General features: G+C 45.6%; 1 protein-coding gene across 1 annotated transcript in view; it reads left to right on the top strand.

The window, feature by feature from the left end:
• LOC146186778 (uncharacterized) overlaps positions 1 to 25,945 on the top strand; it is a 65,585-nt gene that overhangs the window by 31,097 nt on the left and 8,543 nt on the right. The window contains exons 8-13 of the mRNA XM_084607399.1: positions 13,583 to 13,740; positions 16,826 to 16,933; positions 22,768 to 22,848; positions 23,081 to 23,231; positions 24,551 to 24,663; positions 25,132 to 25,314. Coding sequence (XP_084463525.1) covers positions 13,583 to 13,740; positions 16,826 to 16,933; positions 22,768 to 22,848; positions 23,081 to 23,231; positions 24,551 to 24,663; positions 25,132 to 25,314 — 794 coding nt within the window. The remainder of the gene's footprint in view (positions 1 to 13,582; positions 13,741 to 16,825; positions 16,934 to 22,767; positions 22,849 to 23,080; positions 23,232 to 24,550; positions 24,664 to 25,131; positions 25,315 to 25,945) is intronic.

The following is a 25,945-nucleotide window of genomic DNA, read 5'->3' on the forward strand; positions in this document are numbered from 1 at the left end:
AAAAAAAGATCATGGACTGACTTTATACAGCCTTTGTAAAAAATAGGACCCTAGAGTGCATCAGGACCACATTGTTCAGCTCAGAAATTGCCACCAGCCGCAATCCATATGATCGGTGTTTCCACGTCAGATTGAACAAAGGATGGTCGGTCGACCTTGTATATTTATTTCAAGATTTTATATATTATGGCCTGATAGCTGGAAAGAAGAGATCTGCAATTAGTTTTGCTGCCACAATTCTTTTCGAGGCACAGGAAATAATTATGACGAAGAGGTGGTGTGGCGCGTTCTTCTTTGCTGTTTTGGCCAACTTTGGTTATGAATTAAAGAAAACTTGATAAAGTTAGGTAGCCGACTTTTCTCTAAATAAATGCATGTTTTAATTTGTATTAGGTTAATTCTCGCTTTTTTGGGTAGTGTAGATGACTTTATAATATTTCTCAAGTTGGGCGCAGGAAACGAAATTTTACCTACTTTGCAGGCATTTATTTCAGAAAGGATTATGGCAGAGCAGCAATAACTCCACACTATGTTCTCGGCATCGATATCTATCAAACATATAAAGAATATATTCATATAACGTTTCAATATATAGATACGATCGCGCTAATTTCAGGAAAACAGTAAACAAAAATTTCTGAGGACAATTAAAAAAACATTTCTGACGTCTTTTAAACTTTGTCCACATATCCTCCTATACTTCAGCTATCAAAATCATTAAAACATGTTGCATAATTTTGTTACACTACTAATTATTACGGAATTTGCAATAAGGGCCTTGTGCATATCATAGCGCACCACGCAGGTAGGAAGATTCTGCGGCATTTGTGAACCGCCCACGGTTTTTAAATTTTGAGATAATATTGCAACAGGGAGAAATATATTTACAACAGAGGATTTAAGATATACACATTGAGAAACAGCCAAGCAGCCGGGCAATGACAGCCCAGCATGCGACGCACTTCCCCTCACCTTCCACAACCGAGCGCGCCACTTCGTCCTCATAGTTCTCCACCCGTAATAATATTACATCTAGTCGTTTTTTGTCTCGGCCGTGCAAATTAGCTTCGACAGACAGCAATGAATGATTCGGAATCCTTTTGGTGCGCATAGAGTTTTTGATGCGCTGTGGCATCGGGCAGCACAAAGATGTTTTTCGCAATTACCTTCACCATAACGCGGATTTCACAAAAAAAGATGATAAAGTTCAATGAGGAAGCATGTGTTCCAAATAAGCTCTTGTCACATGGAAAATTGTCAAGGGCGTGGAGAACTGCCCCAATTAAACATAGTGTTTATGGGCTGCATTCGTTTACTCGTATTATTCGACAGCGCACATTATTTTCATTTTTGTACACACAATTTCTCCCATGCAGTCCCGGCTGTGCGTGCCAGAATGAAGTCTGAACAGTAGATCGAACGCGAGCATATCACTCGCACCACGGCTGTATCGCGAAGGTTAGTATTAGTTCACGGCGCTCAAGCAGTATCAAAATCTTTGTATCTGGGGTCCCCTCTTAGCTTCACTTTACCAAGAAATCACGCTCAGTCCTTGCGTGCGCTTTGCAAGCGAATATTGCGTACAAGCATATTGCGTACAAGCGAATACTGGCTACGTGTGCCGAGTAACGGTGCAGTAGCACCTGACTGCATATCCTGTCTAAACTTGAAGGCGAAAGCCGTGCAGTTTGTGGCAATACATTGTTTGCGGTTTCTTGTGCCAAAGTAGATCATTTCTTTCTTGGGGGTGGGGAGGGGGAGACTTCATAACTTGCGTTCTCCGGCTGTAACAATAATTCGTAATGGGACCTCAGTTCAGTTCAGTTCAGTCGTTCAGTCGTGCCCGACTCTTCATGACCCTATGGAGCATATCACGCCACGCTTTCCGGTCTCTCACTATCTTCCTAACATCACATAACTTCATCTGCAACGCCTCGAGGATGCCATCTAACCATCGTGTTCGCTGCCTACCCCTTCTCCGGTAACCCTAAACCTTTCCCAACATCAAAACTTTCTCTAGTGACTCCTCTCGTCTCATCAGATGACCAACGTAGCTGAGCTTTAACATTAGAATTTGACCCTCCAATGAGCAGTCAGGGTTTATGGTCGACAATATTGACTGATTTGATCTTCTTGCAGTTCAAAGAACTGTAAAGAGTCTCCGCCAGCACCACAATTCAAACGCGCCAATTCTTCGGCGATCAGCCTTCTTCACAGTTCAACTCTCGCATCCATACATCACAACTGGAAAGACCATAGTACGAGTTATACGGATCTTGGTTGGCGGTGTAATGTCTCTGCTCTTACTAGGCGGTCAAGGCTAGCCATGGCTCTCTTTCCCAGAAACAGGCGTCTCCTAAATTCATGGCTGCAGTCTCCTTCCGGGGTAATCTTGGAGCCCAAGGAGAGAAAATCTGTCACAGCTTCCACTTGCCCCTTGATGCTCCAGGACTTGATAGGGCAAGACGCCATGATCTTTGTCTTTTTAATGTTCAGTTTAAGCCCAAACTTCTCACTCTCTTCTTGTACGCGCATCAGATGTCTCTTGAGTTCCATTTGACTTTCTGCTACTAAAGTGGTATCGTCCGCATATCTGTGGTTGTTGATACGTTTTCCAGCAATCTTCACTCCAGCTGAAGACTCGTCCAGACCGGCCTTCCTCATGATGCACTCAGCATATAGATTAAATAGGCAGGGCGATAGTATGCAGCCTTTTCTCACTCCTTTCACAGTCACAAACTAATCAGTAAGACCATGCCCAGTTCTGACTGTGGCCTCTTGCCCTTCATACAGGTTCATGAGGAGACAGATGAGGTGAATCGGAACTCCCATCTTTTAGAGAGCTTGCCACAAACTGCTGTGATGTACGCAGTCAAACGCTTTCGCATAATCAATAATGCAGAAGTATAGATGGGTGTCTGGAACTGTCTTGCTTTTTCCATGATCCAGCGAAGGTTGGCAATTTGGATCTCTAGCTCCTCTGCCCTTGCGAAACCCAGCTTGCACGTCCGGAAGCTCCCGATCCACAACAATCTTTGGCACTGCCTCTTTGGCACTGCTTGTATAGCGCTTCTCCATCTCTGCCGGCAAAGAATATAATCAATCTGATTCCTGTACAGACCGTCCGGTGAAGTCCATGTGTACAGGCGCCTCCTGTGCTGTTGAAAATGAGTAATCGCTATGGTCAGGTTGTTTTCTCGACAAAACTCTGCAAGCCTCGGCGCAGCTTCATTTGGCTCACGAAGACCGAACTTGCCTGTAATTCCGGATATTTCTTCACTCCCCACGTTAGCATTCCAGTCTACTATGAGAAAAAGGACGTCTGATGATAGAGTGCGGTCTAAAAGGCATTGCAGGTCAGCATAAAATCTCTCAACGTCAGCTTCTTCATCAGTAGTGGTTGGCGCATAGACTTGGATAACTGTTATGTTGAAAGGGTAACCATGGATCCGAAGTGAAATCATTCGGTCGTTTTTAGGGTTGTACCCTAGCACTGCTTTGCCCATTCTTCTGTTTACTATGAGAGTGACCCCGTTCCTTCTCCTGGATTCGTGCCCACAATAAAAGACATAATGGTCGCCGGAATTAAATTCTCCCATTCCGGGCCACTTGAGCTCGCTGATACCCAAGATATCAATGTACAATCTGTCCATTTCTCGCTTGACGACATTCAGTTTACCTTGCGTCATAGATCATACATTCCGTGTTGCTATGTAATATATCTCCTTGCAACATCGGACTTTCCGGTTGCTTCCCGACACATCCACAAGTGAGCGTCCTTTTGGCTTTAGCCCAGCCGCTTCATTCGTCCTGGAGCTACTAGGAATCGCCTTTTGTTCATCCCAATAACATGTGGGACGCATTCCAACCTGGGGGGCTCATCTTCCGGCTCCCTATCATTATTTCTATTGTGACTGGCCATAGCGTTTACTTGGCAGGAAATACTGGAGTGGGTTGCCATTACCTTCTCTAGTGAATCACATTTTGTCTGAACTCTCTGCCGTGACCTGTCTATCTTGGGTGGCCCTACACAGCAGAGCTCACGACTTCATCGAGTTTCGCAAGCCCTTCCGCCACGACCTGCATAAACCTTATTCTGATCAGTATTGTTTCAATTCAATCGCGTGGAAATAAATGTATCGGTTAAATTCGGTAGCAAAGTACAATTAAGCATCCACAGTTTGAGGTATACGAAACCACAACGCCATGCGGGCCGTACACATGACAGAAATAAGAGTAGACGCGAAGTGTCTTTAACACGTGGTCTTTGTATTTCGGGAACGTTTCTATATCATTTTTCTTTCTGTTGGTTGTTTGGAAAAAGAAGGCGCAGTGTCTCCATTCTCTGTGGATGCCTCCAGTTGTCAGATGTGCGTATGTCGCCGGTTTGAATCGCAGTCGCAAACTAGGCTCCATCTGGACTAGAAAAAGATGTAAAATTGGGAGCGAAATGGTATCACAGCTCACTGAACGCTGCAGAAAGTATTCGATCCAGCATACTTGGGCGCAGTAGTCGAGCGCCCTGACCACTGCGCCATCACGACGGGGCACCAGCTGTTTGCAGTACTGCAAAAGTTAAAAGTGATCTGAGAAATAATCAGGATCGTATGTGCTACATGATTGAGCTCGTGCTCGACTGTGCCTCGCTCGGTGATAGGAGCGTAGGAGCACAATCATGTAGCGTAGCCATCCTGACAATAACATAGGTCGTCTTTATCCTGCGTAGTGCTGCAAGCAACTTGTGAAACGGATGTGTGTGTTAAAAACTTTATTGCAGGGAGGAAGCTAGAGGTAGCCGGGGCAACCTGTCGCCATCGCTAGGTGGGTTCCTCATTACAGGAGCCCATTGGCGGCGACCGCCGCGACTCGGGCTCGGTGGACCAGGGCCTTCTGGTTTGCAGGTCGTAGCAGCCGAGCAGGGCTGCCCCCCTGTCCTCCCGGGTGGGTTTGGGTTTTGAGGCGAGGTTTGGGGTTGACTGGCATGCCCACACCATGTTTAAGATGTCCGAAGACTTCTCCGCACAGTGCAGACAACTTCCTGTACAGGCAGGATCAGTGTTTTAAAATTGCCGGGCAAAGCAGCGTTTTGGTGTTAAGACGGAGGAGTGTGCCTTCCTCCACCGTTTTGAGGCCCTTACAAGGCTTTGGATAAATTGCATGGCCGAATTGGAGTAATTCAGTAATTTCTCGAAAAGTGAGGGGAAGATTGGGTTCGGGATCCGGATAGAGAATAGCTTTCCTGGCCCACGTTCGCGATATAGTTTTATGCGAAGCATATTACTAGAGCTAAGCCTCAGCTCCTCGAGCGCGGCGGTGTCGCCACCATTGACCTTTCACGACCTACCACGTGATGCGTGACGTCACGACAGAGGAGAGACCGGGCTGCATCTCGCGCCGTCGAGCGCGGCGTCGCTACCAAGGAGTACCACGTGATGCGTGACGTCAGAGCAGAGGAGAGGCTCTCTCCTCTGCTCTGAGAAGGAATTGGCTATACGAGGATTGGAAACTTTCAGCCGTGTGGAGACGGGGAACCTGCCTTCCATGGTTGTCTTGTGTGTGGAAAAACCATACATGTTACTGAAAAAGATAGAAATCACCGATGGATTTGCGAATGGAATGGTTGGAAAGCTAAAGTTGATTGAGTACGATGCGCAAGGAGAACACTGCAGAGTGCTAAGAGCTTTTGGTAGGCATACATATTCGCGTAGTGGTAATCGATCAACGTTGGCCCGGGGTTCGTCATGTTCATTGTGTGTCGGTAACATAGTTATACTACCGTTTTTTCGAGATGAACGAGCCTTGCTATTGCCGAATTTAACCAAGGAAAACCGTGTATTTCCGAGTTTAACCAAGGAAAAACCGTGCATTTCCAAGCCTAGCCACCAATATGCTTCGCATCTGACTAGGCTTAACCTTAGCTAAGCCTCAGCATTTTTTCTAGAAAAGATTTGATCTTGTTTGGTTTGTGGGGTTTAACGTCCTAAAGCGACACAAGTTATGAGAGACGCCGTAGTGGAGGACTCCGCAAATTTCGACCACCTGAAGTTCTTTAACGTGCACTGACATGGCACAGTACACAGGCACCTTGCTTTTCGCCTCCATCGAAAAGCGGTCGCGAGGCCGGGATTTCTGGAAAAGATTCACTTAAAGAGACCCTTTTTGTTAAAGTAAAAAACACCCAAGTTCCTTGCATAAACATTTTCTGTTAATTTCAAGAAAAAAGTACATATATAGAACGAACTGAAAAAACCCGTCTTATAAATGAAGAATATTCTGTTATCCTTATTTTAAGAATGTTTAAGTACACAGAACAGATAATCTCTATTTTTGCTGTGTTATTTAAGATATATTTTTTACAACGATACGATGGCACAGCTAATTCTCTTTTTCCACTTTCACTCCCACATTCTTCCCACTTCGTATGACGCGGTTCAGCTATGTCCACGAAGTATGGCAGATACTGCGCCATTCATTTCCCTTTAATCAGGGATTAATTTCTTGTAAACAAACTTACCTGACCTCGTACAGCACAAATACGCCTTTGCGTTTCGTCTCCATAGAAATGCGACCACAGTAGTCAGGTTTGAGCCCAGGTACTCCGGTTCGGTAGTCCCACGTCTTAACAACTGATCCAGCCGCGAAGTTTTCAAACAGGTCTAATAAAAATAATAATTGGTTCACAGGAAGGGTAAGGCGCTGTATCTGTCACACTTGCTATGTGGACACCTGAACCGCGCCGTAAGGGAAGGGTGGAAGGTGGGAGTGAAAGTGGAAAGAGAGAGAGGGAAGCCGTAGTGGAGGGCTACGGAGTAATTTTGACCACCTGGGGATCTTTAACGTGCGCTAACATCGCACAGCACACGGACGCCACTTCGCTTCGCCTCCATTGAAACGCAGCCGCCTTGGTCGGGTTCGAGCACGGGAACTCCGGACAGTAGTCGGGCGTCTTACCACTGCACCACCCCGGCGGGGCAACCAATATGTCTTCAATTCACTAATTTTACCCTGCCTTGCTGGTGCAGTAAGACGCTCGATTACTGTGCAGGAGTACCCCGGTTCGATCTCGACTGCCGGCGGCTGCGTTTCTATAGAGGCGAAACGAGGAGGCGTCCATGTGCTGTGCAATGTCAGCGCACGTTAAATATCCTCACGTGGTCGAAATTACTCCGCAGCCCTCCACTACGGCACCTCTTTGTATCTCTCCACTTTCCTCCCACCTTCCTCCTTTCTCTTACGATGCGGTTCAGGTGTTCATAGAACAAGTGTGACAGATACTGCGCCTTTCCCTTCTTGTGAACCAATTATCTTTGTTATTTTATTTTCCCTCTGAATACAATTCGGGTCACTATTGTGCGCATAAAGCTCAGACGTTTCGGATGCTTCTCTAACTTTTCTTGATGTAAATACATTGACTTATGGGTAAACACTCGACGTCAGATACGCATTTTACGTCTGAAGAGCACGCGGGTTAAAAATTTTAACACCCCAGTTTCTTAGACAGCAGCGCGCCTTTGAACGTTTCGTGCTGTGGCATGAGTCGGAGGACGCAATATTTTTGCTTCCGTTGGCAATGTACACTGAGATTTCGCTTTTATTGCCGCGCATGTGATTGTGAAAGCAATACTGCGCCCATGAACGACCTTTCGCGTAAGCCTGGATCGTGCTATGTTTGACCTTCAATCGCCAACTGTGGATGACCTATGACGTCATACCGGCTGCGAGAGATGGGCTACCAAGCTTCGCTTTTCTTTTTATTGCCGCGCATGTGAATGTGAAAGCAATATTACGCCCATGAACGGCCTTTCGCGTAATCTCGGAACGTTCCATGTTAGACCTTTATTCGCCAACTGTGGGTGACCTATGACGCCATACCGGCTGCGAGAGATGGGCTACCAAGTCGAGTCTTCGGGCGATTCCAGATCGTGCCACGCCGGTCGGCGGCTCTCCCGCTAGAGGCGCTGCGCTCGCTATGACATCATACCAGATGCGAGGGACCATATACAGGAACTTCGAGTGACGATATAAAAGAGGCGCGCTGCTCCTCGTTAGACAGACGTTATGGACAAGGAGAAAGAAAGATTGCGCCAGGTGGCCGCATTACTTTCGCAACCTACCAGGCTTAACCAAAGCTAAGCCCCAGCAATTTTTCTTATAGAGAGAACAATGGGCCGAAAACAAACTGAACTGCGTAACTTTTGAAGCGAAAAGCTTCACTACGAGGGTCGGAGCCGAGCTTCGCGTGACGTCACAGCCAAGGCCAGCTGCTCAACCTCCTCGCCAAGCTCTGCCGGCGTTGCCTAGCAACGCTTAGAAAAAAAGGTTTTGGTTTGTTGGGTTTAACGTCCCAAAGCGACTCAGGCTATGAGAGACGCCGTAGTGGAGGACTCCGGAAATTTCGACCACCTGGGGTTCTTTAACGTGCACTGACATCGCACAGCACACGGGCACCTTGCTTTTCGCCTCCACCGAAAAGCGGCCGCCAAGGCCGGCATTCGATCCCGCGACCTTGGGCACAGTAGTCGAGCGCCGTAACCACTGCACCACCCCGGCGGGGCTAGGATTAGTCTCCATCCGGGAATCGAACCTCTATTCCTTCTATCCCCAGCCGAGCGCATCACCCCTGTCCCATGCCCCTTGCCGTGTAACGCTCTTCATAATTCCGCTTGTCTACCGTGAGGATGACAGCAGGATTCTGTGAGTGACAGATACTGTAATTGGTACCAAAGACTAAAATAGGTCACTCAATTACGGTGACGTCAAGGTAGTGACTTCACCCATCTGCCGTCAGCCGATGAACTTAGACGCGCGCGACGTGGAAGCCAAGGAGAGTTTATCTGCTGGCGAACGGCGCAGAAGACTGGAGAAATTAACTCTTCTGATCCCGAGGTAGGCACTGCTTTTCGCTATGTATATACAGGGATAGCAGAGCTAAGCCATCTTTCTTACTTTATTTTTTTTTAAGCGAAAGCTTCTTTGGCCGCGATGCAGTGGTTTCGCCTTGGCACCAATTTCCATACACCGTGGTTTGGCTGCTCCTGGCCCTGACGGGGCTAGGACAGGTAGGTCATCGCCGCTTGCGGCGGGGGCTATCTTGCCACCGATTTTTTATCTGTCGTAGGCCGACATTGCACCCGCGCCACCGCCTGGGGAGATGCTCGCGAGCGCATGGTATCCTATCACAAATCACCGTGATCAACGAACCATCCTACTCTCCCCTCATACATATCTGACTAAGCTACAAGTGACGTGGCGCCAGCTTCAGTCCCGTACATTCCAATCCCCTGCTTTCTTAGCTTTGATACATCCAGGATTGTTCTCTCCTCAGGGCACCCTATGTGGAGCACCTAAAGCTGATTTTGAACACATTACGATCAAATGCTCGGAATTCCACCCTCCAGCCACTTGGCAACTCTCCGACCTCGAGAAATGGGAGGTTGCGGTGTCCAGCTCTGAGCCCGCCGTTCAAAAGCGGCTGACGGCCTCGGCTTTGGGAGTCGCTGGGAAGCACCAGCTTCCGGCCACAACACGCAGACAAGAGCCGACCCGTCATTAGGATGTAGTCACTGAAGGCTCCCAACATTGCATAAAGTTTTTCACCACCACCACCACCATCGCTTCGGTGGTGGATGACGGCTCCTTTTCTTTTTCTTTCTTCTCTATTTTCTCTTCTGTCTGCACGAGGCAGCGGAGGTGGCTCAGCTACAGAGCCAGTAGCAGGCCCATGCATTTTCTTTTCCTTCTTCCTACAGCCACAAACACAACAGCACCACCCTTTCATCTTTCACTAACACCTTCCTCCCTTCCTTTACGGCGCGGTTTAAGTGCCCACAGAACAAGTGGGGCGGATACTGCGCCTTTCCTTTGTTGTTGTTGTGGCTGTATTAAGATTGATTGAATGTCCTTTATTGAATGGGAAGGCTCGTGGCCATGGATGGGGATAAAGGGGAGTAGACATAATCTTCATTGTTTAGGTTGTCACTCCTGGTTAGAGCAATGTGATTCGAGTGACTGTATTAAGAAGGAAAAGAAAATGCACGGGCCTGCTACTGGCAACCCAAGCGCTATTGTACTCACCGACTCCCAGAATTCGTGCAGGAATATTACCAGCGGACTCATCCATCAATAATGCCTGCCACTATTAGCAAAACACCTTCCTAATCGGGCCTCAATCATACGGTTTCCGGGACACACGGAACACACACGAGGGAATGACGCCGCCCACCGGCACGCCCGAGTTCTCTTACACCGGGATCCCCCCTTAGCCGATGAGGAAAAGAGCATATCGCACAGCCTATAATCACCTTTGCCGAACTCCTACAGGCCTACAGACAGGCCAGACAGACATACCCCAGACCTCACAAAACTCTAGACAAGGCAGAAGAACACACCCTCCGCCGGCTACAGACAGACACTCTCGTTACACCATTTAAACTCCACCAATGGTACCCCTCACTTTACACACCAGAGTGCCCACACTGTGGATAAATAGCTACGGCTTTTCACATGGTGTGGGCATGCCAATTAAATCCCTCTATCGATAAACTTCCTAATCCCAATTTGGAGCAGTGGGAGGTCATTAAGCACAGCGAGGACCCCGAGCAACAACGAGGACTGGTTCGCAGGGCCCACGGTGCGGCGCAGGCCACTGGGCTGCCGGAATAGGCGGACCACCCACAACTCCGAGAACTCCCATGCACTCAATAAAGTTTTCAATCAATCAATCTGTAGCTGAGCCACCTCCGCTGCCTCGTGCAGACAGAAGAGAAAATAGAGAAGAAAGAAAAGGAAGAGGGAGAGAAAGACGCGCGCCGCAACAACAGCCGTCGTCCACCACCGAAGCGGTGGCGGGTGCAATGACGGCCTACAACAGATAAAAAGTCAGTGGCAGGCTAGCCCCCGCCACACGTGGCGGTGACCTACCTGTCCCAGCCCCATCAGGGGAGACCCTTTAAAAAACTGATTTATTTATAGGAGGGGAAAGGCACGGTAACTGTCTCACTTGTTTTCTGTGGACACCGCAACCGCGCCGTAAAGGAAGGGAGGAAGATGGGAGTGAAAGTGGAAAGAGAGAAAGAGGAGTCGTAGTGGAGGGCAACGGAGAAATTTCGACCACCTGGGGATCTTTAACGTGCGCTGACATCGCACAGCACACGACGCCTCTTCGTTTCGCCTCCATCGAAACGCAGCCGCCGAGGTCGGGTTGCGTAATTCCGTTTTCTCAACGGTTGGGTCCCGCAACTTCTTTCTCGCCAATGGTTGCCTCTGAGCGGGTTAAACGGCGATTGTTACAGAGAGGTGTGTCTAAACGCTATCTAAAGGTAACATACACTCACTAAAAGCAGGAAATGATTACATTGAAAATTATTAAATAGTGTAAGCGTTGTCATTCTGTTGTCTCGCGGGTGTGTTCACGGCAGGTTTTGCGGCTATTAGGAATTGAAACATCACATGATGCAACCTAAACGGGAACACCCTCCAGAAAGATATTAGTAGCTCATTTTATTGCCGCAAGGAAAAAAAACAAAATACAAACACAGGATTCGAACATACATTTTATTCGCTAAGTACTTAGGTAAGTAATGTTAATCTATTGCGCCACTATTGCCTTAGTGGCGCATCACTCTGCGCCACTAAGGCAACGAGTATGGCAGGCTTTAAATGTGCTCTTATTCATTTTTACAATATTTCCGCTATCTGTCGACAGGTGACGCTGCTTAGAGGACCCTACCGTTGAGAGAACGGAATCACGCGGTCGGGTTCGAACCTGGGTACTCCGGCACAGTAGTCGGGCGTCTTACCACTGCACCACCCCGGCGGGGCAGGGGAGACCCTCCTTTGAACAAACTAAAAAAAATGAAGAGAGAGAGAGAGAGAGAGAGATAGCAAACTTAGACCGCTCTTCGGGGGTTAGACCTGGAAGGTGGGACAGTCACCTTAGTTGTAGGCCTGTAGCTCTTGGACTCCGATGGCATCTTCGGCCAGTCGAACAATTTCTCTTTGGGCTCTTCAGTCCGAGCTTCGCAGAAGGGCCTCCGAGGCGTGGCCTTGTGGGCTTTCGTGATCAGCGTCTTCAACTTTTCAATTTCCGATTTGAAGGGGCTAAGGAAGGTTCCTGGAGAATGAGTGCGTGGGCCGCTGCATCAGCAGCTTCGGTTTATCGGGGTCCCTGATGACCTAGAGTTAAGATTATTAATGCGAAATTATTAATAATATGTTATTAAATTGTTCTTGTTGGGACTGTAGGAAGAAATGCATGGGCCTGCCAACTCACTATAGCTGAGCAACCTCCGCTACCTAGTGCTCAGAGACGAGAATTGAAAGGAAGGAAGGAATGAATGAATGAATGAATGAATGAATGAATGAATGAAGGAAGGAAGGAAGGAAGGAAGGAAGGAAGGAAGGAAGGAAGGAAGGAAGGAAGGAAGGAAGGAAGGAAGGAAGGAAGGAAGGAAGGAAGGAAGGAAGGAAGGAAGGAAGGAAGGAAGGAAGGAAGGAAGGAAGGAAGGAAGGAAGGAAGGAAGGAAGGAAGGAAGGAAGGAAGGAAGGAAGGAAGGAAGGAAGGAAGGAAGGAAGGAAGGAAGGAAGGAAGGAAGGAAGGAAGGAAGGAAGGAAGGAAGGAAGGAAGGAAGGAAGGAAGGAAGGAGAAGAGCACGATCTGGCATTAAGCCCCCTCGAACAGTTCTTGGTACTTTCTGCTCCCTATTCTGCTGTCGTGGCGATCAAACTTAAGATGAGTAATTGGTTTCCTTTTGTGAGGTAAAACTTATTAAATAAACAAAACAAAATTAGGGGGACACACAAGCTCCGGCGTGAAAGATGTGATAGCTTTTCATATACACGAACGAAGAGGTTTCACTTTCCGAGTCCTTATTTATTTCTTTAATTTTTATTTGGTTGTTTTTTCTAATTTTTTTTTTTTTGTACACGGATACTTAGCATCAGCAAACATTTGCTTTCCATTCTGAGGAGTTTGACAAATTTGAACGCATTTTTGATTTCTTTTCAAATATTCCAAATCTATAACTGATCAATTACGCACTCTAAAGTTTCGTAAGTAGACCAAAAATCATTCTTTTCATTCTGAGTTGTTTACCCCATTTTTTATCTCTTTTCCATATTTATTTATTTATTTAGTTATATAAAGCGGTTTCATTAACTCGTTATCGTCTATTAATCAGCAATCAGTCATCAATCACTAGAATGCCAAATTAACATTACACAATTTTTTTTTACGCAGTCTCCGATTATTGCCGAAACGCTTGCCGATGGTACGTCGACGGTGTTTCAACCTAACGATCTGTATTAGCTATGGCTAAATGCCTTAATTAATTAAATACAGAAGACATACTCATGTTAACTCAGACTAAAGAAACGCAAGCGGTCTCGATTTATTTGGCCTCCACTACAGCGTCCTTCATATTCCGTGTGTTGCTTTGGAACGTAAAACCCTACACAGATTACAGTTGGGAATTTCTGTTTTCCAGAATGTGAGTAAATATTGCTGCTTGGTGCACTTACCTCTACTATTGTTTTTTTTTTTAATTTTTATTTTTTATTTTTTTTTTATTTTTTTACTGTTTAGAAGCTGCGTTCGTGACCCATCCCGCGAGCGGAGACTGCGTTGTCAGAAAGCTGACAAGGGACTTCTTTCTTGTCGATCCCAACGTCACCGAAGGTATCGAAATGTTGGAGCCAGAAAAACTGTTCGGTTTCACGGAGGAACAGCACTTTCACGGGAAGGTAAGGCGACAAGCCGCACAAACTTTCTATAATACTGTCCAAAAAAAGAGTGCTAACTAGATGCGGGGAGCGCAATAGTACGGAAACAGTGCCAGGACTGATGCACGCGGAATGTGTTGCTCAGTATATTGAAAAGAAGAGCACGTGAGCACGTCAGTACCAGCAGTACGCCAAGAGGCCTTAGACACCGAGCACAATTTGTAACCTGTTTTGCCTCAGTTTAGTTGACTTTTCTTAAATTCGCCTGAACATAGAGAAAAAAGTAATTGCGACGATGAAAACCTAATTAGGTTTTTTCACTTCATCATTAAAATCATACGGCTGGCTCTGTAGATTGTCTGGAAGAGCGCAGGGTTGTATAGACTGCTCCGGGTATATATAAAAACTAATCGTCACAAGTCAGTGTCAAACTGCATGAAGTGAGATAAGGCGAAAGAAAAAAGCAGCAACAAGCAGTCGTCGTATAGAAGGCGGGAAGACGTTCTCCAAAGGACTACTACAAAACCTGCGCGTGTTCATCTGGAAATCGGAGCGAGCTGTTCAGCTGATGGCAGCTGTTCTTCAAGACTCTAAAGTTGCCAGGGGTGCAAAAAAAAGAAAAAGGAAGGATAATATTGGCCTGGAGGAAAGTAACAGCACACTGGGTCACTGGCTACTATGCAAATCGAAATAGGCTGCGAAATTCATTTAGGTGATTGCTTATTAATTCACAAAGTGTTATGACATAAAAAATTGGGGTTATAGAAATTGATTTGAGAAATTGAAATTGAGAAATTGATAGAAATAGTGAATTCCAGACAAACAGCGAATAAATAAGTTTTGATTCGCGTACAGTAAAGAAGAGAAAAACTGCTAATAACGCAGAGAGGTGCAGTGTGGTCCGAAATTTCCTGTTTGACACGGGGAAAGGTATTGCACCTGAAACGAGTTACAGATATTAAAAGAAATAAATTGCGACCAGCAAATATTGGACAAGACTTGATTCCAATTTGGCGGCTCTTCATATAAGATGATCTTGTTCGAAACTTTTCCGCGGTGTTTGTGACAAGTTTTGTGGGATCGATATAACGAAAATAAAAAAACAAGGGCCCAGAGTGACAAATAAGCGGCGCAGAAAAACCTAATTTTATGGCGGCTGCACTGCTGCCGTTGATATGATTGTGGAAAGCTTGACACCATCGCCATATGTATGTACAGGCTCCAAGCATGTGACGAGGTCCGTAAAAATGCGCCATATTTCAATTTATCACCCACATAAATTTTTTTGAACAATAAATAATAATTTCATAATTTTATAATTTATTAATTATAATGTATAATTTATTATAAAATAATAATATTTCAACAATAAATAATAATTATTTTATTATATAAAATGTATTAAATATAATAATTTTTGAAGCAATAAATATTAATTTATTAAAACACGTTACACAAAAAAAAATACGTTTTGCGCAGCTACCCAATTAAGAACGCAGTTGCACTTATTTATTTTAGTGAATTTGGGTTTTCCCACAAGGCACATGAGTTAAGTCGTAAACGCCCACGTAATCGGGCGATGGCACTGCTTGTTTGTAAGTTATGCTTATGCAGCAACTGAAACCTACAGCTGAGAGAGAAGAAAAAGCTCAGAAACCTACATTATATTGTTTAGTCTGATTCTGCACATATTACACCAATCCAAAGGCTTGTTAATATCGAATTGGGGAGAAAAAATCTGTATAATTAATAGTTTCTTTCTTAATAATGCTTTAATAGGCAGAATACAAAAAGCACAAGGTATTGTTACGAGTGAAGGACTTATCAACGAACGGGTTCTAGTCAGAAGGTGGATCGCTAGGAAGAGCTAAGTGTCTTTCTTTTTAGCAAGCACACATCGCTGCAAAGCCTCGAGGCCGTTGCAGTATGTTAGTCCGTAAGCCACATGTGTAACTAAGACAGTGACGGCCGGTTAAAAACGAATGACTTAGATCAGTGGCTGCGTAAAACGTTTTGTCTGATAATGCCTAATACCATTGCATGAAGCTAGCTTCTCTCATTCAGGACCAGCAGACTCAGCGTAATGCGTTGCGCGCAGGAGGACATTAAGCATGTCACCACAATACCTGAATGCATTTGAGGAGAATCAGTTGGAAATGTGATGCCGAATATCGCGGCGATCGAGATTACTGGGAAAATCTACGAAATGAAACAGTCTTGGTTAAGTGTGCAACCGTTCCTAAGTGTTCAACCTAAAAACGCAAGTATAGAGGAAAAATATATGCTATCTCTAACACTCCCTGAACTGCAATCAATAGTTTGCACCTGGGCAGCTGCTGCTGTTTGAAATTCAGAGGTTGTCCAACACTACACGATAATTAGTGTTTTCACTAGATGTCCGTGATAATATTAAGGGCTTCGCATATATAATTCAATTTATATCTCATAATGCCTCTGGCACTGAGAGTATACGAAATCGATTATTTAATTTATTAGAAGATTAAAGGTATGCGTAACAATAGCGTCGCAAACAGTAGACTTGGGTAGGCAGGCCTGCATATCATTACGCGGCTGTTCATGTCTAATTGATCGCAAATTGTGTTTAACTATCGACAGACACGTGTGCCTGTATAAGTTAGTGTAAAGGCGTACGCTTAAAAATTTAAAGCTGTGCATTCCGGAACACGAAACAGACAAGCAATTCTAGGTAAGGAACCAGTTAACCTACAGTTCTCAGTGTGGAAATGCATGCTAACTGCAGTGATTAAAATATTCATAATTGATTTTATTTAATTATCAGATTTGGTAACTGCAATTATTCGTTTTTTTTTTTTTCTGCGTGATGGCGCCAACAATGTAAAAACGTCTTTTTTGCACTGCTCATAGTTCATTTGAAAGAATTTCAAAAATTCATTTTGAAATGCCTTTATAGAGCGTGCTGTGAGTATTTTGATATCCGTTATAGCACGGCTTCCGTGAATGAATGGTCCTCTAGTGGCGTGGCTGATCAAGTAAGAACATCAACCAGTTTGTTTGCGTGCAGTATTGGGACTATTCCACAATGAACTCGCCACAGCTTACTTGTTGTCCACCTGCCTGTTTCCAGTACAAGATTAGAGGCATCGAAGTAGAGACTTGGACGGCGCTCGTTAAGGAAGCTAACGAGAGCGCGGCGGAGCCGACATCAAGGCGACACGAGATATCATTCATGACGGTGAGCGCTTGTTTTCTTTTCCTTCCATAATTATCGTCAAAGAAACTGAACTCGATGCTGCGACTACTAAGCCCATCAAGTGGTTATAATAATTGATGTCTGGTAAATTAAGGGAAAGATTAGATGCGAAACTGCTAATATGTAAAGACTAGTGCGCACGTTAGTAAACGAGACATCAAATTCATAGCCCGAAACTAAGCCAGGCAGCAACTCGCAAGTTCTCCGAAATCATATTTACGTGTTTGTTGTTTAGTTAGTTGTAGTTGTAGTTATATTGAGTTCTATAGCGCACAAGCAGCTGCTGCTATTATTCGCCAAACACGAATGATCAATTCATAAATCAATTACGACCTATGTATACATATATTAGCTCCACCCTTATAACTTCGAACATTAAGAGCCGCATGGAGCGAGCACCGCTTGTTAACAGACTAGCAGTAATGTTCTGGTAACGACCGAGACAAGTCACCGAGGTTGATAGGTATTGTTCTCGAGACAGCACGTCATGATTAATATCGAAGAAACATTATAGCCGGTCAAATAGTTTTCTTCTCTTAAAATATTCTTTAGAAGGAAACTTGTTCAGGACCTAAATAACTTTTTTGTTATCTTTTCGTGTGTACTGAACACTTGCCGGCTGTGATACCCCTCCTGGGAAAGTTTAATCTGCAAGGCTTGCCTTTTGGACACTAGCAAATTTCCTTTGTAATAGAATCGGAGCTAATTTGTCGTTTAATATCGCTTGCAAAACAGGCAGAGCAGTCCAAGGGGAAAAAGGAAAAAAAAAAAAACATCTGCGGGAAGCAGACACGACTACAAAAATACGAAGTACGTGCGTAGCCCCGCTTATCCCCGCTATAACGTTCATGCATTTTACACTCTGTAATGCTTCGTTTTGCTTTATACTAAACACAGTTAGTATGTGATGGTTCGCAGTTCGTGATGGTCTCCGAAATTTCTCGGTTCCCCAACGAAGTGCCGAATAAGATGCAGCCGAACTGCGAGGAGAAAGTTTACTGTTTTCTAATTGACTAACCCCCCTTCATGGATCACTGCCTTGTCGTGGCGGAGGGGCTTGCTAAAATCGATGAAGTCGTGAGCTCTGCTGTGTAGGGCCATCCAAGATAGACAGGTCACGGCACAGAGATGTGACAAAATGTGACTCACTGGAGAAGGTAATGGCAACCCACTCCAGTATTTCCTGCCAAGAAAACCCTGTGACCAGTCACAATATCATTAATGATATGGCGCCGAAAGATGAGCCCCCCAGGTTGGAAGGCGTCCCACATGTTACTGGGGATGAACAAAGGGCGATTCCTAGTAGCTCCAGGACGAATGAAGCGGCTGGGCTAAAGCCAAAAGGATGCTCAATTGTGGATGTGTCGGGAAGCGACAGGAAAGTCCGATGTTGCAAGGAGATATATAGCATAGCAACATGGAACGTAAGATCTATGACGCAAGGTAAACTGGATATCGTCAAGCGAAAAATGGACAGATTGAACATTGATATCTTGGGTATCAGCGAGCTCAAGTGGACCGGAATGGGAGAATTTAATTCCGGCGACCATTATGTCTTTTATTGTGGGCACGAATCCAGGAGAAGGAATGGAGTCACTCTCATAGTAAACAGAAGAATGGGAAAAGCAGTGCTAGGGTACAACCACAAAAACGACCGAATGATTTCACTTCGGATCCAAGGTCACCCTTTCAACATAACAGTTATCCAAGTCTATGCACCGACCACTACTGCTGAAGAAGCTGACGAGAGATTTTATGCGGACCTACAATGCCTTTTAGACCGCACCCCATCATCAGACGTCGTTTTTCTCATAGGAGATTGGAATGCCAAGGTAGGGAGTGAAGAAATATCCGGAATTACAGGCAAGTTCGGTCTTGGTGAGCCAAATGAAGCTGGGCAGAGGCTAGTAGAGTTTTGTCAAGAAAACAACCTGACCATAGCGAATACTCATTTTCAACAGCACAAGAGGCGCCTGTACACATGGACTTCACCGGACGGTCTGTACAGGAATCAGATCTATTATATTATTTGCCGGCAGAGATGGAGAAGCGCTATACAAGCAGTAAAAACAAGGCCTGGGGCCAATTGTGGCACCGATCATCAGCTTCTTGTTGCCAAGATTAAGCTTCGATTGAGGAAAACGCAGAAAACTAGAAGGCCTTTCAGGTATAATCTGGATCAAGTTCCATTAGAATATGCTGTGGAAGTGAGGAATCGATTTCAAGAATTAGATCTAGAAGACAAAGAGCCCGAAGAGATGTGGTCTGATGTTCGTGATATAATACAAGAAGTTGCTACTAAGGTAGTTCCAAAGCAAAAGAAATGCAAGAAAGCAAACTGGTTATCTGAAGAGGCTTTGCAAATAGCTGAGGAAAGAAGGATGGCAAAGGTTATGGGGGAAAGAGAAAGATACAAGGTTCTCAATGCGGATTTTAAGAAAATAGCAAGAAGAGATAAGAACGCCTTTCTGAACATACAGTGCCAAGCAGTTGAGGACAACAGCCAATTGAGGAACACAAGAGCTCTGTATAAGACAATCAAATATATCAAAGGAAGCTTCTGTGCTAAGATGGGCGTGATAAAGGACAAACGAGGCAGGGACCTCACTGAAGCCTCAGAGATAAAGAAGAGATGGCAGGAATACACAGAAAAACTGTACAAGAAGGACCCGGATGTGCAAAGTCAACATAAGATGGTTGTGAGTACTGATCTCGAGCCGGGCATCCTGAAGAGTGAAGTTGAATGGGCCTTTGCCAGCCTTGCTAAGAACAAAGCTAGCGGAATTGATGGCATTCCAGCTGAGTTGCTTCAAAACCTCAACCATGAAGACGCTGTTAACGTTCTGTATACATTATGTCAGTAAATTTGGACAACCCTGCAGTAGCCACAGGATTGGAGGAGGTCAGTTTACATCCCCATCCCAAAAAAAGGCAGTGCCAAAGATTGTTCCAACTACCGCACGATCGCGCTTATTTCGCATACTAACAAGGTGATGTTGAAAATCCTCCAAGGTAGGCTGCTGCAGTATGTGGATCGGGAGCTCCCGGACGTGCAAGCTGGGTTTCGCAATGGCAGAGGAACTCGAGACCTGATTGCCAACCTTCGCTGGATCATGGAAAAAGCGAAAGAGTTCCAGAAACCCATCTACTTCTGCTTTATTGATTATGCGAAAGCGTTTGACTGCGTAGATCACAGCAGTTTGTGGAGAGCTCTCCAAGAGATGGGAGTTCCAATTCACCTCATCTGTCTCCTCAGGAACCTGTATGAAGGGCAAGAGGCCACAGTCAGAACTGGGCATGGTCTTACTGACTGGTTTCCGACTGAGAAAGGAGTGAGAAAAGGCTGCATACTGTCGCCCTGCCTATTTAACCGATATGCTGAGTGCACCATGAGGAAGGCCGGTCTGAACGAGTCTTCAGCTGGAGTGAAGATTGCTGGAAAACGTATCAACAACCTCAGATATGCGGACGATACCACTTTAATGACAGAAAGTGAAGTGGAGCTCAAGATAATTCTGATGCGCGTACAAGAAGAGAGTGAGAAGTTTGGGCTTAAACTGAACATTAAAAAGACAGAGATCATGGCGTCTTGCCCTATCAAGTCCTGGAGCATCAAGGGACAAGCAGTGAAAGCTGTGACAGATTTTCATTTCTTGGGCTCCAAGATTACCCCGGAAGGAGCCTGTAGCCATGAAATTAGGAGACGCCTGCTTGTGGGAAAGAGAGCCATGGCCAGCCTTGACCGCCTAGTAAGAGCAGACACATTACACTGCCAACCAAGATCCGTATAACTCGTGCTATGGTCTTTCCATTTGTGATGTAGGGATGCGAGAGTTGGACTGTGAAGAAGGCTGACCGCCGAAGAATTGACGCGTTTGAATTATGGTGCTTGCGGAGACTCGTGAGAGTCCCTTGGACTGCCAGAAGATCAAATCAGTCGATATTGTCGACCATAAACCCTGAGTGCTCATTGGAGGGTCAAATTCTAAAGTTAAAGCTCAGCTACGTTGGTCATCTGATGAGAAGAGAGGAGTCGCTGGAGAAAGATTTGATGTTGGGAAAAGTTGAGGGTCACCGGAGAAGGGGTAGGCAGCGAACGCGATGGTTAGATGGCATCCTCGAGGCGCTGCAGATGAAGTTACGTGATGTTAGGAAGGTAGTGAGAGACCGGAAAAGCGTGGCGTGATATAGTCCATAGGGTCACGAAGAATCGGACACGGCTGAACGACTGAACTGAACTGAATTAACCAACCACATTCGTTGACGAAAACCCGCTCACGATAAGGCTGTGCCTTCACACTTTCGCCGTAGCTCCCACCACGACGCTGGTCGATTGATGTATCCTCCCCCCTAGCAATGGGAATTCCTTGGAGCCGACGAAGGGGATCTATGCTCGTCCTCTGTCAGCTCGCTGTCAGCCTTGCGTGAACTTGAGCGTCAAAGCGGCCGCGTCTGCGCCGACTGTCGATTTATGGGCCTCCGGCTTTCCGGTTCCGTCGGCCCACTTCTTTTGACGCAGCCACCGTTTTCCAAGGCAGAGGTCCGTGAGGAGTGTCGCCCGACCGAAGCGGGCGGTGGCGGCGGTTATGCGACGCAAAAGGGGCGCCGGCCACTTCCGGACCGCAGGAGGTTGCGCAGGCAGCGTCTGGACCGCAAACGAAGGGGCAACTGGCCGTCGTAGGGAAAACGTGCGCGACCAAGACTCTTCTCCAAAAAGGAGGCCGGCTTGTAAACACACGCACACGCTCTGTTCTGCAGCAACCGGCCGCTCTTTCCATAATTCAGTTGGTTTGGCACCAACTGACCAAATTCCAGACAAGTCGAGCCCAACACCTTCCCACCAAATTGTGCTGCACAGTCTTCGAGCTTGCACACACAAGATACAAGAGCTCGACGCTTTTCCACCACTTCACTTGTCGACAAGTAACCCTCGGCCCTCCGCCGGCGTAGTGAGATGCGGGCGTCGCCACTTTCCTTTCCTCCTCTTAAATTTCACGGAGAGATGGATGGACAGAGAGGGAGAGCGGCTTCTACTGCAGCTCTGCGGCCGCTCCACCTCCTTAATGCTTAGACGCGAGACGCGCGCGTAGCCACCTTGTCTCTCTCCACTTCAAATTCACGAATAGAGAGAGAGGGAGCGGCTTCGGACAGACATCGACGAAATTTGGGATTGCGGCTAGTAGTGCTACGCACTAAAACAAAAAGGGGGAGGGGGGAACGGCATTGAGGTCATCCGTATTCTCCCTGTGGTCCTCTGTGCTCTGCGAATACCTTTTCCTTAAAATATGTGGTCACCAATTTTCTGCACAACTGAGTAGAGTGGTTCTTTTCGGACCCTGTGTATAAATGGGTTTTCAATCTGGGCGGATGTTTTCAGGCTCCTTTTGTTTTGAATTAGTGTAGAAGCATTTTCAGGGTATCTGGTATCTTGTAAATAGTAGACTTCCTACTGCCAAGCTGCTACAAGAGAATTGCAGCTACAGTCAAGATTTCGGCTTAATTTCGCCTTAAGATTCTGTGCGCTTTTTCAAACCTCAGTCCAGAGAAGTGCGCGGTGCGTAGGTGAAAGCTTCAACCTGCATTGCGTTCGAACAGCGCAGTCAAATCAGTAAGCGTTCTTCGCAGGAGCATCGTAGGAAAGTATAGAAATTAGAGAATGCAGTGTGGTCAGTACTTAAAGATCAGCATGATTAGTCCTATGTACCGCATGGGGGCAGGTTATTTTATGTTTATTGCTGGAGTTTGTATTTAATCAGGTATACATAACAAAAGCTGACAGAAATAAGTAACTTTGTGCTATCACGTTAATTTTTCAGGACTCCGAAGCTGAGCGATTAGGCGAACGGGACCTTGAATTTGTGCCTGTCCAAGAAAGCATCTACGACGACACCTTTGAGGTAGAGCTCTCTTTTCCATTTCTTCAGACATTTAATGCCCATAATTACTATGCAAACGAACTCTGGAATCTAAATAAACTCTAGGATAAGAACTTGCAATTGCAATAAAAACATCCAATACCATCAGCATGAAAGCACGCTGTGTGTTTTATGTCGTAGAGTTACTTTCTGTCTAAATGGTCTTGCTTAGGCACTACGCTACTAAAGTCTCATATCACCGTCTCTGATTCAGGTCACAAAGGATGGAATAAGAAAATTTAGGCAGAATGTGACGATGAAGAACTACTTCATGTTCTCTTCTGAGCAACCACGACTATCGGTGTACGAAGCACCGGGTTGCATTCCACGCCACCAAGCCAGGGCGTTCAAGGTGTCGTTCGACGGTATGTATCTGGACAGCCCCTGACCGCTGCTTTTTATAGAAGTGGAGAATAGAGAAAACTTCTTTACATTGAAGCGCTTCATCGGCAAAAGCTCGGGCAGTGACATTTAATTGAGAATTGGCTCAGAGCAGAAATACTTGTGCGTATGGTAGCCGCAAAGAGGGAACATTCTCCAGTAGTGTGGGGAACACGCGGTCGGTCTTACGACTTTCTAGCCCGATGTTCTCTTGCAAAAGGAGCGCTTCGACTGCCCTGTTAGAGCTGAACAGTTTCTGTGACACACTAAGCTCAATCTATTTCTAGATACGTTTTCTCATTTCCTTTCTTCTTCGTGGAGCGCACGACGTCGGCTGTGGCCGAAAGCGCATGAAGGCCATGTAGTTGGACAATCTATAATATCCGGTTGACGCAGAAATCGAACATTGCTTTGTGGCGTACCAGCACCGTCAAGGTCACTGTCTCCCTCTCGTGACATAAAAAGGAGGAAAGACGGGCACTTTTTCACTCTCTGTAGTGTAATCACTAATCAGTTAACTGGCCGAATTACATTTAACGCAAACTTATATACTCGACTAAATGCAGCATTTCAAGGTCTAACAACTCTATTAAGAGCTACTAATCCATCGTGACATGAAAACATTAGATAGCCACCTTAAAGCACCACTTGATTGATAAGGCAAGAGCCTTAGCGGTGCAGTTGAGGTTTTCCCGAATGAGAAGCCACTTATGAGCTTAGTTTAATTTTTGAACACGGGAAAGAGAACCATATGTTTGAAATGAAACTAGTGTCGTCGTGTGAAGCAGGGCATGGAGCAAAAATATACTGCAGTATGACCTTAAATATCTCCAGCTTAGATGGAGAATACATTTGAGGAGAGTTTGTGCTTTCGAAATAACGGGTGCTTAGCTACCAAATGGCTCTGCACTCTTCGGCCTAGTGTACGGTGTATTGCACTGCAGGGGTGTGTTAAAGAATTGAAGAAATGCAGCATGTCATCAACCATTTTTGTGCAGTTTACTGCACGCGTATATTTTCGGTATGCCTTTACTTTTGCATTTGCGGGCATACGAGGAAATTTTTTTCCTTCTTTTTATTAGAATGTGTAATCTTTTGCACACCGCCTCACTTGTCGTACATGCCGCTTGAAGCGGTCGTTGTAGCTAGTTACAAACTACGATAAGAGGCTTAACGCACCAAACCACGTTTACCTAACGTAACACGTGGACGTATCACCTGGGCATCTAAACAAATAAAGAAAGAGAGAGAGAGAAGGAGAATTTGCAAATATCTCAGCACTTTTTCATTTTTTTTGTTTCAGGAAAGGATGCTAAAACTATTCGCGTAAACAGAGCAGTGTTTACAAACGCTCTTAGAGGGTCCCTGAAAGATTATGGAGACATTGACACTATACTACGCGTCCAGATCATTGGCGTAAGTATGTGTCCTTGAGTAATGCAGTGCCAATCAAACAATAATTGGATTTGCTTGTTCGCTGCCAGCTATGAAAGCGTGGCGTTATTATTAAAAAGCTATACTTATTCCTGTAGCCAACTGGAGGCCTTTCTGGTTAACATCCCTGCCTTCCATCCTCATCCCTATCTATCTTTACTTATTCCTACATTTTGATGTTTTCTTCATTTATGTACCCTATAAACAGAGGATTAATTATCCTTGTCCTCAGCATACATAAATAAGCTTGCATACAACAGCCATCATATTTTTTTCTATTTCCTTACGTGCCATCGTTCCTTAGTAAATTAAATAGAAACCTTGTTAGTACTTTTCTAAAACAAATTATGCCCAATTCCACCAGGATAAATTTTGACTTCAACGCGCTGCCCAGTTTGTACACTCCTTTAATTGTCACTCCATTGTAACCACTATGTTTTTTTCCGACAGATGAAAAATGAGCGGAAGAAAAAGGAGCTGGCAGTTTTTTTTGAGATTCTGGCTCCGTTGACTGAGCTGGAGCAGGAACGAATCGTCACTATCGATGAGGCCGTTCAGAACATCCAACAACGAGTCAAGAATGGGAGCTTCGCTTTTACCCTCGTTCTCGAAACCGATGACGGTCATGCAGAAGTAAGTTCCATCGAAACACTCTAAGTAAACAATCACCACAAGATCGAGCTCTTGCGATCCTGCATTGGCGAGTGTTATACAACTGTACATTCTTCCGCAGAGAGCTCCCACCCATCACAACTCTTTGATAATGCCAGCTGCGAACTCTCCATATCGGAGCGTTGAAACACGGTACCTGACTGGGCCAAACCCCGAATACTAGCACACTATCACGACATCTGACTGATTTCAGACGAACTACTCAGCGCTGCTCGAAACACGAACCTTGTGGAGAGAGAGAAAAGGTGTTATCTCTGTTAAATCGATTATAGGGCGAAAGATTGGGAACCTGTAGTTTAAGCTCTATACTAAAGCCCCTCGATAATTTGAAAGTAGTGACACTCTCCTCAACTCCGGCGTTTTCCTCCTCGAATATCCTCGCACGCCGGCTGCGCGCGCTGCACACGCCACGCTTTTTTGGGCATCGCTCACTCGCCGTCCGGGCAGTTGGCTGGCACATGCGTGCGCTCTTAAGTTCGCGCTTTTTCCACACTGTGTTATTGAATAAAATCACGAGTAACACATGCGACACGCTTGACTACCACGAGCCACATAAATTAGCGTCTCGTACGCGCAATGAAAGTGCCAATTA

The sequence above is a fragment of the Amblyomma maculatum genome, chromosome 6 (assembly GCF_055883805.1).
Source record: "Amblyomma maculatum isolate TAMU_Amacu chromosome 6, ASM5588380v1, whole genome shotgun sequence".
In the NCBI taxonomy this organism is placed as follows: Eukaryota; Metazoa; Arthropoda; class Arachnida; order Ixodida; family Ixodidae; genus Amblyomma; species Amblyomma maculatum.